The sequence below is a fragment of the Rhineura floridana genome, chromosome 18 (genome assembly GCF_030035675.1).
Source record: "Rhineura floridana isolate rRhiFlo1 chromosome 18, rRhiFlo1.hap2, whole genome shotgun sequence".
NCBI lineage: Eukaryota > Metazoa > Chordata > Lepidosauria > Squamata > Rhineuridae > Rhineura > Rhineura floridana.
In genome coordinates this window covers 9,194,988-9,211,516 of record NC_084497.1, presented here as the reverse complement: position 1 = coordinate 9,211,516, position 16,529 = coordinate 9,194,988, and the positions used below count along the sequence as shown (strand labels likewise).

The 16,529-nt window shown below is 50.1% G+C and overlaps 1 protein-coding gene across 1 annotated transcript in view; it reads left to right on the top strand.

The window, feature by feature from the left end:
• The window catches only part of NCAN (neurocan), a 56,583-nt gene that overhangs the window by 24,246 nt on the left and 15,808 nt on the right, over positions 1–16,529 (top strand). The window contains exons 6-8 of the mRNA XM_061601857.1: positions 3,136–3,429; positions 7,664–8,695; positions 12,653–13,993. Of these exons, the coding sequence (XP_061457841.1) occupies positions 3,136–3,429; positions 7,664–8,695; positions 12,653–13,993 (2,667 nt within the window). The remainder of the gene's footprint in view (positions 1–3,135; positions 3,430–7,663; positions 8,696–12,652; positions 13,994–16,529) is intronic.

The window sequence follows — 16,529 nt, the reverse complement described above, 5'->3', positions numbered from 1 at the left end:
TTTTCAGAAATAGCCACAGAAATTCGCTACATTCTCAATGATTGAGAATAAATGACTTAATGGAAAATTTGGCACCAAAACTGAATTGGGTGGAATTCTAGCACATCCCTAGTGAGTGGTGAACTACAATTCCCAGGATTCCTTAAATGTATAGTGTGTACAAAGCTCATCTCGGGGACAGGGGGTGAAAGGACAAAGGGACTCAGAGCTTGGAAAAGTTACTTTTTTGAACTACAACTCCCATCAGCGCAATCCAGTGGCCATGCTGGCTGGGGCTGATGGGAGTTGTAGTTTAAAAAAGTAACTTTTCCAAGCTCTGCAAAGGGTTAAGCCAAATAACCTCTTCAAAAGGAAACAGGCTCTAAATGGCACCCCTCAACTCCAAAGGAAAGCCTGACCTTGATCCACTGCCCTGGGAATTAAAATGCACTCTCCCCACTTAAACGCATCTTCCGCTGACCAGTTCCCCTCTTCCCGCCACCGCTTAAGCCAACCAAAGTTTGCCAAGAGGCCTTACCCTTTATCAAATGTTGAAATCTGTATTTTTGACATTTCCCCCTCGATCATGTGTTTGGAGGATTGTCAAGAAGGGGACAGATTTCCAGACAGCAAGTTGCGGTTTGAAAATTTTATTTATTTATTTATTGAATTTATTAGTCGCCCATCTGGCTGGCTGTCCAGCTACTCTGGGCTACGTACAAAATAGGCGTACAATACCTAGACCGAGAGGATTTGTTTCCTTGGCCCGCCGAGAAATAACGCACAAACTCACGGGAACGCTGACGGATCTGTGCCTCTCTTCAGTCACAATGAACAGAAGTGGCCCTTTGCAGACAGCTTTCTTAATGAAATGAAAGGCATCATCAAAAACCGTTGCAAGCTTTTCCTGGGATCCCAGAGGAGGAATTGCGAGGAGGCATCTCTGATAAATCGGCCACGCTCGAGTTCCTCTTTGTCTCCGCTGGAGAAAGGGAACAACCGAGAAAAGGGTAACTTGTCTTGTCTTTGTTCCTTAAGTAATGATGGTCTTTAAAACATAGCGAGTCCGACGGAGGCCTCATCGAAGCTCAGGCAAGGCGCTTGTAATGTCGTTAGAGGGGTGGGGCTGCTTGGAACGCACCAACTGGCACCCTTGCTGGAAACGTACCTTTGGGAAAGGGTTGTAGTCCAGTGGTCAGAGCACCTCTTTGCATGCAGAAGGTCACCAGTTCAATCTCCAACGGCCTCTGCAGGTAGTCTGGGAGAGTCTCCTTGCCTGAGACCCTCTAGAGCAAGTCAATGCAGATGATCCTGAAATAGACAGACCAAGTGCCGGAGTCGATATAAGGCAGCTTCCTGGGTTCCTATTTCAATCGGCACTTTGGTCAGAACCATGAGGACTGGAACCCCAGTATATTTTTAAGGCCATAGCTCAGTGGTCGAGTGCATGCTTTGGGTGCAGAAGGTCCCAGGTTCAATTTCCCTGGCACTGTGTTGTATTGCATTAAATTTTTAATGTTTTATTCTATGGTGCGTGTATTTTTTAAACATGTTGTCAACTGCTTTGATGTTTTTAATGAAACAGAGGTATACAAATATTTTTATACATAGATAAATAAATAAGGAACATTCCCTCTCTGAACCCTGGACAGCAGCTGATAGTGTGTTGTTGCTGTTGGTAGTAGAATCACACAATCATAGAACAGTAGAGTTGGAAGGGGCCGACAAGGCCATCCAGTCCAACCCCCTGCTCAATGCAGGAATCCAAATCAAAGCATTCCTGACAGATGGCTGTCCAGCTGCCTCTTGAATGCCTCCAGTGTCAGAGAGTAGTAGCAGTAGCGATTGATTTTATTACCCACCCTTCCTCCCAAAACAGCCCAGGGTGGCAAATATATCAATCAGAATACCATTAAAACATTCTAAGAACATAAAAACACTATCTCAACCAGTGACCTCAAGGTTGCCAGGAACAGTCATCAAATACCTGGGTAAACAGGAATGTTTTTCAATTCCTCTTGAAAGTCAATAATGAAGGAAGCAGACACACCTCCCCAGGGAAGGCATTCCACAAATGGGGAAGCCACACCGAAAAGACCCTGCCATGGGTCAACCCCAGCTGGGCAATGTGTAGACAATATTGAACTAAGTGGACTGTTTGGCTTGGGAGAGGAGGAGAGAAGAGAGGGAAGAAATGAGAGAAGAGGGAAAGAGAGAGGAAAGGAGAGGAGAGGGGAGAGGAGAGGAGAGGAGAGAGGAGACAGGAGAGGAATGGAGAGAGAGAGAGGAGACAGGAGAGGAGAAGAAATGAGAGACAGGAGAAGAGAGACAGGAGAGGGGAGAGGAGAGAGGAGAGGAGAGGGGAGAGGAGAGACGGGAGAGGAGAGGAGTGAGGAAATGAGAGACAGGAGAGGAGAGTGAGGAAAGGGAAGGAGAGAAAGGAGAGGACAGGAAGAATAGAGAGGAGAGAAAGGAAAGGAGAGATAGGAGAGAAAAGGAGGGGAGAGGAAGGAAATGAGAGACAAGAGAGACAGGAGATAAGAGGAGAGAGGAGACAGGAGGAGAGGAGAGACAGGAGATGAGAGGAGAAAGACAGGGAGAGAGAAGGAAAGAGGGGAGAGGTTTGGGGAGAAGGGATGAAAGAGAGGGAGGGGAAGAGGAGGAAAGGAAGAGGGAGAGAGCAGGGGAGGTGTTTAGTAGTCTGATCTGGTGGGGCCAATCTTCTCCTAGATATTAATGGTGAACTCAGCTGCTGGGTTAGGGTGGTTTTGTAGCCAACAAGGAGCTATAGAGTAACAAAGGTGATGTATCAGCATGGTTGTGGGAACCCAAAGGTTTGCAGAAGTTGGGATTTTTAGAGACATACCCGAAGGGGGCTAAACTCCCACCCAAAACCCCCCCAATGAGGACTGAGCCTACTGAATGGCCACTGAAGTCTGCATGTCTGGTCAGGGGAGAGGAAGAAAACTAAGGGGAGACATCCTTAAAAGAAGACCCGGCTGGCTGGGACACTGGCCAGGAGCACTCTACGCTGCAACTTTTTGTTGTGCTCTGGTGTTTCTGAGAGCATCAGCAAATGAGTTCAGGCTGCAAACCAGTGGGGTGCCGCTTGGGCGAATGCGACCTGATGTGTGTTACTTTCCTTCCTGCTTTCAGGAAAGGTGTTGTATGCCTCCAGCCCTGGACGGCTGACGTTTCAAACAGCCCAGAAGTACTGCCTGAGCCGAGGGGCGCAGCTGGCTACCACAGGGCAGCTTCACCTCGCTTGGCGGGAAGGGCTGGACCAATGTGACCCGGGATGGCTGGCCGACGGAAGTGTTCGCTACCCAATCCGGACCCCACGGAAGAAGTGTGGCGGGGATGAACCTGGCGTCAGGACCGTCTACCAGTTCCCAAACCGGACCGGCTTCCCAGATCCGGCTTCAAGATTCGATGCCTATTGCTTCAAAGGTTTCTGCGTTTTTTACTTATACACACACACGTATATATCCCGAATCCCGTTGTAATAAAGGCACATATTTTCATTCCTGGTGGACAGGCCCTAAAATGGTCCCATTTTGGAATTTAGTGCATAAGGAACTTAAAAATATTATAAAAGAAAACATTAATTATTTCTTTTATTATTGTTTAAAGATGAAAATGCTAAACTGAAATCTAAATTTTTGATCTCTAAATTATTAATGGCAGCTCGTTAAATGGTGGCGCAAAATTGGAAATGATTAGAAAACTTGGTTAAAATGACATGGTATAGAAATATATGGAATCTGGCTTTATTAGATAAAATTACTTAAAATCTTCATTTTTTACAAGATAAGACTAAATCTGATGTGTACATGGTGGCCATTTATTGAATATACAAATAAGGTTGGATTACATGACCATCTTTCATCCACAGCCAGATCCATTTGGTTCTCTTAACCTTTGATAAATCTTTCTTTGCTAACCAATCTGCAAATATTGAACTGTGTTTTAAATGGTATATCCATAAATCTACTATATCTTTCTTCCAATGTATTGAGAAAATGTTGTATATTGTTTATTTGTATATATAATCATCCTCAGTGACGCGGGGTTGGGATTGTTGTTTTTGTTTGAATGTTCTTTTCGTTTTGTTAGTATATTTTCAATTTTCAATTTTCAATATATATATATATAAATATCCCCAATCCCTAACCTGATTTTCTCTCTTGAATGTGATACCCTGTCCTTCCTGCACTGAGCTTAATGCAGGAGATCCCAGCTTATTCTGACAATGTCTTTAGGCTGAGTAAGCCTGGCACCAGCAGGCGGCCAGGTCAGGCACAGGCCGAGGGCCCCTGTGGCCCAGAATGGCCCCTCCTTAGGCCGGGAGGATGGAGCTTCTGCTCCGCGGTCTGCGCTGGCATCGGGACACGGGTCACATCAGAGGTAGGCTACCTTCTTTGCATGCAGAAGGTTCCAGGTGACCCCTTTGCTCCTCTGGAACAGACGAAAGGAAGGACTTCACACGGCACATAGTTCAACTGTGGGATTTGCACGAGAGGTAGTGACAGTCACCAACTCGGATGGCTTTAAAAGAGGGTTAGACAAATTCACGGGGGGAGGATAAGGCTATTGATGGCTACTAGCCAGGATGGCTGTATGCTACCTCCACAATTGGAGGTGCCATATGCCTATGAATGCTGTTAATCTGGCCATTGCCGGACCCCATATATTTACCTAGGGCAGTCAGTTTAGAAGCGGATGCACAGGACAGAGCAGACAGAGCAGACAGAGCAAAGCCAGAGTGAAGCCATGATGGACCAAGATGGAAGGACGATTCCATGCTGTGCGTGTCATTTCTGGTTGAAGGCTGCTTGTAGTTCTGTAAACGTCGCACTTTCTGCTGGTAAAGAGGAGCTTCTGATACAAAATTGGTACTGCAATGTTGGATAGCTAAAACAATGTCGAAGTGAAAGAATAATACGAATGTGGTTTTGAAACCCTGCCGAAAGGGGCCGCTTGCTGGGATTTACAAGTGGGGAGAGTTGCTGTCGCACTCTGGTCCCGCTTGGGGGCTTCCCTTTGGGGGCATGTGGTTGGCCACTGTGAGAAGAGGACGATAGACTCAACGGAGCCCCTTTGGCTTGATCCAGCACTGCAGGGCTCTTGTTCTTGTGGCAGGCTTTTTTTTTTTCCAATTGGCGCTTTAAACAGTGAGCTCCTGTTTAATCGACCTCTTGATCATTTGCTGGGAGTACAGAAACGGTTTAGATTTACAACACACACACACAGAGTCTCAGTCTCGATCGGGTTCCCCCGATAGTTTTGGTGTGCAAGTGCAGACACTTTGTTTTATGACAAGAAAGGGAGTTTGGAAACGGCGCTTACGCTTACGCTCTCGCCAAGGGTGTGCTCATAAATCACCCGCTGTTGCCCAAGGCTCCTCCACAGTTGCTTTCGCCAATGAGAGGAAAATTGAATCCCAGTGTCCCCTGACCAGATCGCGGCTCAAAAGCGTCTGGAATGATTGCACCTTAAATCGCGCCACCTCGGGGGGGTGTGCGTGTGACACAACGTGGCCTGCGTGGTAGGCCTGCAGATCAGCAGCTGAATGCAACGGTCCATCCCCTGCCTCTCCTGCTTAACAAAAGGATCTCATGTTGCAGGGTTGGGAAAGTGCACCTTTCTCTCTCTCCCTCAAAACTTTGGAGGGCTGCTGCCAGTCAGAGTAGACAATGATAGGCTAAGCGTCCTACCCAGAGGGCGAGACACGAGACGGAGGCGAGACTGGAATTAATTCTTGTTTTATTAGAGTAACAGTTGCATCAAAGGCAGTGCACTTCATAGATTTAACTATGCTAATTCACTAATAACCCTAACTAAGCTACCTAGGTGTACTCTCCAGCATGTGAAGAAAGTTGACTCAGCATCCCAATCAGGGGGGCGCCGCCTTAAGTAGGGAAGGTTTTCGCTTGTAATCTCTGACTACTCCGAAGTTCCACCTTCTGGCCGACCCGCTTCTCGCGGCGTCTCGCACGGGGCGAGGGGGGCGAGCCTCCGCCGGCTCATCTGACAGTACAGGCTTGATAGGTGCTGGCTCGGCTTCAGTAGGCCGGAAAGGATTTGAAGTGCCAGGCGTGGAGTCGTGGCGGGGTGGAGTTGGTGCGTGCGCCAGGTCACCCCCCAACGGCTCTGTTGGGGCGACTGGAGCTGGAGCGAGGTCTGCTTCAGCGGGAGAACTGTCCGTGGGAACTGGCAGACTGTCAACTACACCCTCTCCCTCATAGTCCCTGAAAGCCTCATCTGCCTCTGATTCCTCTTCCTGCTTTAACTGGGGAAGCTGGGGCTCGACCGACTCCCCTCCCTGATCCTCCGGGGAGAGCTGGGGCTCAACACCAAGTGGATTCACTGGTTGGATTTGATAGAAGGCCACTCATTGCATGGAGGAAACCTCCATGTTCAGAGGTAGTCTAGCTGTGAACACCAGGTGCTGGGCATAAATTGTAGGGGAGAGCTATTATCTTTGTGTCCTGTTCGAGGGCTTCCTGGGGGGATCCAACAGGGCTCCCATTTACATTATATTACCTCCAACTGTCCCTGTTCTCTGACCTGAGAGGAAGTTTTGACCAATTCATAGCATAGGTCTATCAATGGCCATTAATAAACCAGGGAAGTTTAAAATGGAGCCTCCATGTTAGGAGTCAGTCTACCTCTGAATACCACACACTAGAGAATTACTTGGCAGGAGGCTTGTCTCTTTCATGCCCTGCTTCCCAGAAAGGGTATCGGGTTGGCCACTGTGAGAATAAGGCGCTGGACTACATGGACCTTTGGTTTAATCCAGCAAGAGGTCTTCTGGTATTTTATGGAAGAGGAGATCTCGTAGCCATAATAGGCAACTGGTAGTTGTCCTCTGAATAGCAGATGCCGATGAAATTACTGGGGGGGGGCTGTTGCTATTCCCTCCACTTTGGGGATTCCCAGGATGCAGCTGGCTGACCCCTGCTGGAAGCAGAATAGAACCTCTTTGTACAGAGCTAGCTGACCACCTTGAGGACTAGATACTTACTGCTTACTTTTTTTAAAAAAAATCAGCTTGTACCTGTCTTTAGACTTTGATGGCTTTGAAAGGGAATGAGACAAATTCACAATAGCTTAAAACACACACACACACACACCATGTTAAGAGGCAATCTACCTCTGAATACAGGTTCCTGGAAGGCAAGTGAAAGGGCTGCTCCCTCCACTCCCTGCGGGCAGGCTTCCAATCCGATTGGCCATATGAGAAATAAGATGAATCTCTTGGACTGATCCAGCAGGGCGATTCTTATGCACTGATGCCTGAACGCCTCAGACAGTGGGAAGCCAAGACTGGGCAGCCAAAATATTTTTAAGGCTCTGGAAATGTTAAAATGGGCATGGACTGCCTTCAAGTCGATTCGAACTTATGGCAACCCTATGAAGAGGGTTTTCATGGTGAGCGGTATTCAGAGGGGGTTCACCATTGCCTCCCTCTGAGGCTGAGAGGCAGGTGTCTGGCCCAAGGTCACCCAGTGAGCTTCATGGCTGGGTGGGGATTCGAACCCTGGTCTCCCAGGTCATAGTCCAACACTCTAACCACTATGCCACACTGGCTCTCCTGGAAAAGTTAACATGGACTATATATGGAAAGGTCAGTTGTGAACCCAACAGGTCTAACATATCTTTCTTTATCTCTTTACAGCATGGCAGCCAGTCCAAAAAGCGGGTGGGGCCACCCCCGAGGAAGACCACCGCCAGGTGGCTCGTGAGCCCACAGACCTGGATTCCGAAGGAAGCCATGATTCAGGGACCGAGAACGTCTTGGCAGAGCATGACACCCGCCTGCCGCTGCTAACCCAGAACGAGCTGTTCTTCAAGGAAAACGACGACTCTGTCATGTCGGGCGATTCGAGAGAGTTTCCAAAGGACCCTTACAGCCCCTTGCACAAAGCGGCGGTGCCTTTTCTGGAAGAGGATGAGCAACTCCAGTTGGTGACCGTGTTCCCAGCAGGGATGGAGCCGTGGGAGGAGAGGACAACCCCGTTGGATGTGGAAGATCAGGAACCGTCTCTAGGGCCACCTGCTGTCTCCCTCCTGGATGGGACAGGTGAGGAACATCATTTCAACGTGGTTGACCAAATGCCGACTGATGAGACGAAGGATCGTGAGGATGGTGAAATGAACGTCAGCAAAGGGTCGGCTAGTGCCAGCCAAACACGGGATAAGTCCCCTTCTTTGGAAGACTCCAAAGAGGACTTACCACCTGAGGAGGTCACCCGTTCGACCTCTCCAACTTGGCTGCACGGGACCACTCGTTGGCTGGCCCCACAAGGGACTGTGTCGCCCAGCCTCCTGCAGCCTTTCCGCACCCACCTCCCTAAGATGTGGCCTGGAATTCCCACCTCAGCCTCTACCCCAACACCTGGTGGAAGCCACCCTGGTGCTACCGTGGCGACTCAAGCTTTTGCTGCCCTCCCCAGATTGACCCGCAAGAGCATTTACAGCGGACTGAATGGGCGTTATTTCCAGAGACGGCGGGGAGAAGGCAAGGACGGTCCGGGCGCTGACGGTGAAGGCAACACTGCAGCGCCTAAGGAGCTTCCTGTCTTGGCTGTGGCAGTGCACAAGATGGCAGACAATTCCATCGAGGCCTCAGCTAGGGAGAAGCCAAGCCCTGCCTCCGCTCTCCGAGGTGGAACGATCTACTCGCTCACCAACGAAGTGGAAGGGAACAGTAAGCCAGTCTTAGAGTTCATTTTCATTTTGACTCATTCCACCTCAAGTCCAGGGTCAGCTCCTGTTTTGAAGGGGCCTGGATCGACATGCCCTATGGAAAAACCTCTCCCCCGTTGAGTGGCCATGTTGGCTGGGGCTGATGGGAGCTGTACTCCAAAAAAGTAACTTTTCCAAACTCTGAGTTAGTTGACTTGGTGGCAACGGCAGGTGGGTGGCTGAGCCTAGCTGCCATTTTAATGTCCCACAATGCCCTGCAGTGATGCACGGCATTGTGGGAAATGCCACTGGTGTCTAGACCTAAGCCCTGGTCTTGCTCAAAGTATCAGGGCAAAAAAAAAGTGAGGGGGTGGCACACAGGGCAGACATCAGTGGTGTCTCATCCCTAGGACCCAACATGGCTGGTCCTGATTATACAGCCACGAGAGTCGCAATGTACCACTCCCCATATGCTCAGAGGCACATGTTACCCAATTCTTCCAAGCTACACAGAAAGTGGATTGGACTGTGAAAGAGCAACCCAAATCGTGTTTGCATTTTGACAAATGTGTAGGGCAGCACAATATCTCAGAGAGGAGGTCAGCTCTCCTGCTCCCCTGGTGCAGTCGCTATAGCTGCCCAATTTCCCTGCTTTTTAAAGTCTGATAGAAATATCTGGGGGCTATAGGTACATTCTTAAACCGCAAGGGGTTTTTGCCTACTAGTGAATTAAGCTTTTCCTCTGTGTTTCATGACCCACTGTGTCCCTAGATCAGGAATGGGGAACCTTTGGCCCTCCAGACGTTGATTGTTGTTCTTATATTTCTATGACACCTTTCCCCCAAGGAGCTCAAGGTGTTCTCCCCCTCCCTGTCTTGTCCTCACAACAACTCTGTGAGGTAGGTTAGACTGAGAGACTGTGACTAGCCCCAAGGAGTCATTTGCTCAGATGGGAATGCCTCTTCTAAATAGCCACATTCTTCCATCTCCTGAGTGCTTCTTAGAGTAGATCAGGGATGGCAAATCTGTGTGGCCCTCTAGATGTTCAGAGAATCATAGAACAGTCGAGCTGGAAGGGGCCTATAAGGCCATCCAGTCCAACCCCCTGCTCAATGCAGGAATCCAACTTAAAGTGTAAAGCATGCTGCTGGACTGCCATCTCCCATCATCACACCTGACCACTGGCCATGCTGGCTGCATTCTCTTTGCTCTTTGATATGCATCCCATAATAGTAAAGATTCTCATTTCTCCACTGCACCCTCTCTATGCCCTCAGAAACTCCCAGTGTTGATCCTATCATCTCCGTCCCCACCCCCAAAAAACCAATGACCGACTGACATCACCTTCAAGAGCAAAGTGGCAGTCCAGAGATGCCAATTAGCATGTGCTTGCAGCTTGACGAAATGCACTTATGCATAATTTCTGCCAGGGAAAAAAAACATTAATGCCAATTAAGAAGGAGAGTGCGTGTGTGTGGTCCCTGCAGACAGAGTTATTTTGCAAATATGCGTAATTTTGACACTTAGGGCTGCACAGAGAGTTTGGCAAATCATCCCCAGTGGCGGCTCTCAAATTAAGAAGAAGAGGCCATTGCGTTGCTCAGCCATAGGCAGCTGCAACAAGTCAGGGTGGGAAGATGGAGACAGAGGAGGAGGCAAACTTCTCCAGGATCACGGTGGAAAAGACAGAAAAAGGAAAGCTAGCGCCTTGCAGAGGGTGAGGATTGCTGTGTCCCAGACAAGGCTCAGTCTTGAGCTGGAAGCTTTCATAGCCCTTCCAGGCCAGAGGTATAAAAAAATCAGATTCCCCATATTCCAGTCCTTTATCATTCAGGGTGTTTGTTCTATGCCACATCCCACTCCTTTGGAATTCCTGCTGAAGTAGGATCAATGCTTCCATGCGCTGGCCAAATGCCACACCAAAGGGACATCTTGTTCCAGCTACCTGTACAATTGTCTCATGATTGATGACCGCTGTCGATACCTCGAAAAAGGGGTGAGACGCATTCACAGAGGAGACCATATCAATTAGCCATATCAACTGAGTTGAATTTCCAGATTCAGAGGAAGTCTACCTCTAAACACCAGACTGGAGGGGAGGGTGTCCTTGGGACCTTCAGAGCCTGCTTTGTGGGCCTCCTGGAGGAATCTGGTTGGCCAGAGTTGGAAATAGGAGGCTGGACAAGATGAGCGTTTAGTATGATCAGGCAGGGGTACTCGTGCGTTCTTATGAGTCCAAGAAATGTGCTGTATGCTACAGTAGTTCAAGTAAATCACTCACAGACTTGATTCTCTACATGCCCACCCACATCACACTCTCCTTCTCCATCTAAGTTTGTGGTGCACTCAAAGCCAACTCCCTAGTCACCATAGAAACTGCCTCCCTGGTCCCCTTGGAAACACACCCCTCCCCTCCCCTCTTCCAACTCCAAGTCTTCCAAGCATGTCTTCCTTGCATCAGGTGTGAACTGACGCCTGCCTCTATCACACTGAACAGCAAGGTGGGGCACCTTTTCCACCCGAAGTGCCGTCTTCCCTTGTGGGCAACCTGCCGAGGGCCGCACACCGGTGGTGGGTTGGGCCAGAGGCAAAACGTGGGCGGAGCAATGGGTGCAAATTTTACCTTTGTACATGAGGCTACATTCCAGCCATGCAAACGTCAGACATGAAAAAAATCAGCTGGAAAACACACACACACACACTTTATTCTCCATCCAGGCATGCACAAGGCGGTATCACAGTTCAAAGACACATTCTAGCCATGGAAAACCATTCAAGGAGGATGGAAAGCAGGGCTGCTGAGGAGGTGTGGCCTAGAAAATGCCCCGAGAGCCACATAAAGAGGCTTGGAGGGCCGCATTTGGCCTGCGGGCCTGAGGTTCCCCCTACCCCTGCTGCACGGGGCCAAACCCCCTATCTCGGAAATTCCCCAACCCCTTTAGCAGCAGAGGACCTGCACAGCAAGGTACCGCCGCTAACGTGGAGGCAGTTGCCACGGCAACGGCTCCAGGATGCTCCTTTGCCTCGCAAGCCATTATCAGGCGCCTGCTGCCGGATCGTTCTGTGTGGCAGCCTTTTGTGGCTGAAGGAGGGAAGGTGGCCGGCCACGGGGCTTATTAGGGGCCGGACAACTAGGCTGGGGGAAGCGGAGAGGATTGAAGAGGACGCGGCAATATTTTAAAAAGGACTGGCGTTTCTTATTCATTCTGCGTTCTTATTTTTGGCAAAACACGTTTTGCATATATTGTCAGAGCCAAGGAAGCTGCCTGAGGTTGAGCCAAAGGACCTGTCTGTCCAGCTCAAGTATTGCCTACACAGACTGGCAGTGTCTCTTCACGGTTTCAGACATTCCCAGCCCTAGCTGGATTGCACCTGGGACTTCCTGCATGCAAAAGAGGCGCTCTGCCCCAGAGTTACAGTCCTTCCCCTTCTTCTCTTGCCCCCCATTTCGTTATCTCTACAACAACCCTGAGAGGTAGGTTAGGCTGAGGGATTGTGAAGGTCTCAACTTCATGCAGTGACCTTCGTGGCTAGGTGTGGATTTGCTCGTTTCTGGGTCCAATTCACTTTACTTTAGGGCCCAAATATCTGAAAAGTAGCCTCCTTCTCTACAGACTGTCTCAGGTGTTAAGGCTAGCAGAGGGGGCCCTCCCTCAGAATCTGGGGTGGGGGTGGTCTAAAAAAAACCCCATTGTGCCATTAAACATATTTAAACATTAAATTAAATTAAACATTAAACGTATAGAACATTAAACACACTGAATTTAATATCCTGCCCTTTCTTGAAGGTGCTCAGGGCAGCATTCATAGTGCTCCCTGCAACCTCTGCATTACTCACAACAACCCTGTGAGGCAGGTCAGGCCAAGAAAGATAGTGACTGGCCCGAGGTCATCCAACGACTGGACCTGTGTCTGTCTTCTCATTCCTATGTGGCTCCCTTTCACTTATCTCCCACTAATCACTGGTATCTCCTTGCAGGGTTACCAGCGTCTGTGAATCGAGGCGACCAGGAGGTAACCTTCTCTCCTGCTTCCGACGTCCTCGAGGACGCCAGGGCTGAAAAGAACAGCCAGGAACACCAAGCGGCCTCCGCACCAGAGAGCCAGAAATGGCCCACCCACCAAGGGCATCCTTACGCATCATCACCAGCCACGCCCAGTGGGCTGTTTCACTCTTGGGAGGTCGCCGTGACAATGACAGAGGATGTGGAAGGCGCTCACTTGGGTACCAGCATCCGAGGTGACTATCCCCAAGGGGTTACACAGGCTGGGGACAACGAGGATGGCTTCTCTGGAAATGGGGGTGTTTCTCCAACAATACCCCAGAAGAACAAGCCCCACGTGGATGAGGCAAGTGGGGAATCTGACCACGACTCCCAAGAAAGTCAGGACAACACTGTGAGTTTTGTGGAGGACCTTCCGGGGCCCGGTTTCGAGACAGCCCAACGCAACTTGCCCGGGGCTGCTCAGGAACAATCAGAGCCACACAATCCACATGCAAGTAAGCAGCAGAGCATGACAGGAGAGGACGCCATCTTGAATCAGAACATCCAACGTTCGGAGGAGCTGGCCGAGCTGAGGGGGCGAGGAGCCATCACGCTCTCGGCGGAGGATGTCCCCTCCCTGACGCCGGGCACCGTGTACCCGCAAGCAGCTCGGCTTCTCTCTGGAGAAGCCGACATGTGGATGGTGGCCCATGGCAGTCAAGATGGCAAAGAGGCTGCCACGATAGAACCTGGGGGGAAGGTACTTGTGGACAGCTCCGCGGTCACTGAGGTCCTGGAACCTTCTGAGCCAAAAGACCTCTGGGAGGTGGTAACGCCGAGCATGGATAGCCGCTCTGATGCTGGCGCCGTAGGCCGATCTCACAGAGAGGAGACCACGCTCCCTGGAGTGGTCAGCTTAGTGAAAAGTAGCCTTGGCCACCGGCAAGGTGGGGACACCACCCAATCTCTCGTCCAAAGCACACTCACACCTCATTTGACATCTCCCGGCTTCTTTCCAAACGAAGCAATGGATGAAGATGAATCAACGCCTTGGGGTTCGCCTGAGGTGGGTGCTCCCTTCCCAGCCAAGAGCACTTTGGGACCTGCACACCTCGATTTCGACAGCCTGATCTTGACCTCCAGCTCAGGGCCCTCCATCTATCCCAGTGAGAGAACAGTGGGGACTGGGAGCGAACATGAAAGCACTGCCCCGGGAGGGATTCTCCCGATGGAGGCCGACGGCGGGAGCGGAGAAGATAAAGGAGAGGACGTGTCTGCAGTCAAGGAGGTTGAGGGTCTAGCCTGGAACGGGGAGGTCAATACCACCATGTTTGGTAAGAGACTTGTTACCCAGAAAGCTTTGGGGGTGAGGTAGAAATGCTGGTGCTTTTGGACACAGGTAGGCCCAGCAGAAATGTATCAATAGCATCCCACGATATCCCTGCACCCCAGAATTCTCATGGCATGCTCACCGCTATGTAACCCCAGGTTATTTGTGGGTACATTTCCATGAACACATGAAGGATCGCTGTTGGGGAGCATCATGCAGCCCCCCCCCGAGTATCACATATGCAATGAAGGATGGTCCATTCGGCCAAATGGGGTATTGCTACATCTAATGGCTATTGGACCAATTACAGTTTTAGAAAATAAGCAGAGTTTAGCTTGGTGTAGCTCTGTGCACCGTGGGTGTGATTTTACCTGAGAGAAAGTGAGCTTTTAACTTGCTTTGAATCACTCGCGCTTAGACTTGGTTTCAAACTAAGAAAAGACAATGTTCTTAATAGAAATGCATTGTTGTTATGTGCCTTCAAGTCAATTATGAATCATGCAACCTCCAAGAGCATCTGTCGTGAACCACCCTGTTCAGATCTTGTAGTTCAGGTCTGTGGCTTCCTTTATGGAATCAACCCATCTCTTGTTTGGCCTTCCTCTTTTTCTCCTGCTTCATTTCTGTCTCCTAAGCCCCATTTCCCCACAATTCCTAGTTCTTCTCTGTTCCCTGCTGTTGCATTCCAGTCACCCATGATTATCATTATATCTTGTTTTGGTGTGTGATCAATTTCTTCCTGCACTTCTGTGTAAAATTTCTCCAATTCCTCTTCTTCTGCGTTTGCCGTTGGAGCATAGACTTGGGTGATGGTTATGTTAATAGGTTTCCCGTTAACCCTATTTGGCCCACGGGGTGGGGAATGTGTCCGTGGCTGATTTTCCACCTCTCTCTCTGTTCCAAAGAAACAGCCAAAGAGAAATCTCTAAGATGGGGGGGGCAGGGAACCTTTTTGGGCCCAAGGACCGCATTCCCTTCTGGGCAACCTCCTGAGGGCCACATGCTAGTGGTGGGTGGGGCCAGAGGCAAACGGAATGCACATAAATTTTACTTCTGTAGTGTGCATGAGTTTCTTTGAACACCCAGTGGCACATGTGTGTTCTGCAACCTCCATCTAGGCAAGTGAGAGGCACAACCAGAGTTCAAGGACACATCCCAGCCAGGGCTGGCATCAAAGGGTGGCCAGGTTGGGCCCTGGCTGAGGGCTCCTGTGGCCCAGAGGAGCCCCTGAAGGGCCCCTCCTTAGGGCATGGGAGTAGCGCTCCCCTTCCCCGCTCCTCAGCAGGGTCGACTCCCAACCCTGCCGCAGATTGCAGACCTTGAGGGCCCTCCTGCTCCACCTACCTCTCCTCCCTTTCTGTGAATGCCCTGAGCACTGTGTGTTCAGCTGCCATCAAGCAAGATGGCAGCAGAGGCTTCTCTAAGGGGCTCATACCCCTACCGCCATCTTGGTTGATGGCAGGCATGTGCGCGCACGCAGCGTAGAACAATGCTCAGGGCATTCACAGAAAGAGAGATGAGGTAGGTGGAGCGGGTGGGTGCCGCGGGCTCTCACAATGTGTAGGGGGGCGCCATGGGTCCAGGGCAGGCTGGCGCCCAGGGCCCAGATATGCCTGGCGCCGGCCCTGATCCCAGCCAGGCAAAAACACTCAAGGAGTGTTTTTATTCCAAATTTCTGTCCTAGACATTTTTTAATGGTATTTATTATTTAGTTACATTTTTGTAAATTGTATTGCTTTCATTGATCTATTTTTATACTTGTGTTTATTTTAATTTGTAAGCCGCCTTGAGGACCTTTGGCTGAAAATTAATAAATATAATAAGAATAAGAATGAGGAGGAGGAGGAGGAGGGTACAAGGCAGGGCCAGTGAGGGGCGTGGCCTCTCCTTAGGCCACACCTCTTCACCAACCTGCTTCAAACCTCTTGAACTCTCCTAATGATTTTTGTTGCTTGGATGGAAGGCAGAAAGAGGTGCGCGAGTGAGTCTGCAAACTAGCCTACTGCGCAGGGGTGAGATTTGTTGCTCTGCCCATCACTGGCACATGGACCCTGGGAGATTGCCCAGAAGGTGAATGCAGCCCTTGGGCAGTAAAAGGCCCCCCACCCCTGCTGTGGGCCATGAGGATCGATGGACTGACGCTGTCTAAGGCAGCTTGATAATGTGGAGAGACGGTTCTTGCGCTGATGGCTTTTTAATGGCTTTTATTGCTTGTGCTGGGGGGGGCTGTTGAGCTCTCCAACTGTTTGAGTGCTCCTCTGAAGATAAAGGCGCTTTAAATGTGGCGGCCTTCACTTTCGGCAGCCGATATTGATGCCTCTGATCCTTCTGTGGCGCCCGTGGATGTCCCACTTGTCTCGCAGCCAGGCAGGGCGGAAAGGTCACAGAAATCCCAGCCTGTTTCCCCAGAGACTGTTTTAAAGAGAGCGGCCGCAAATTATAAGAAGGAAAGAATCCTTCTTTGCCCTCCAACCAGTTTCAGCTGCACGCCGGGCTGGGGAGATGCTGGGAGAATATCAATCAGGCTTCTGAACCCCAAA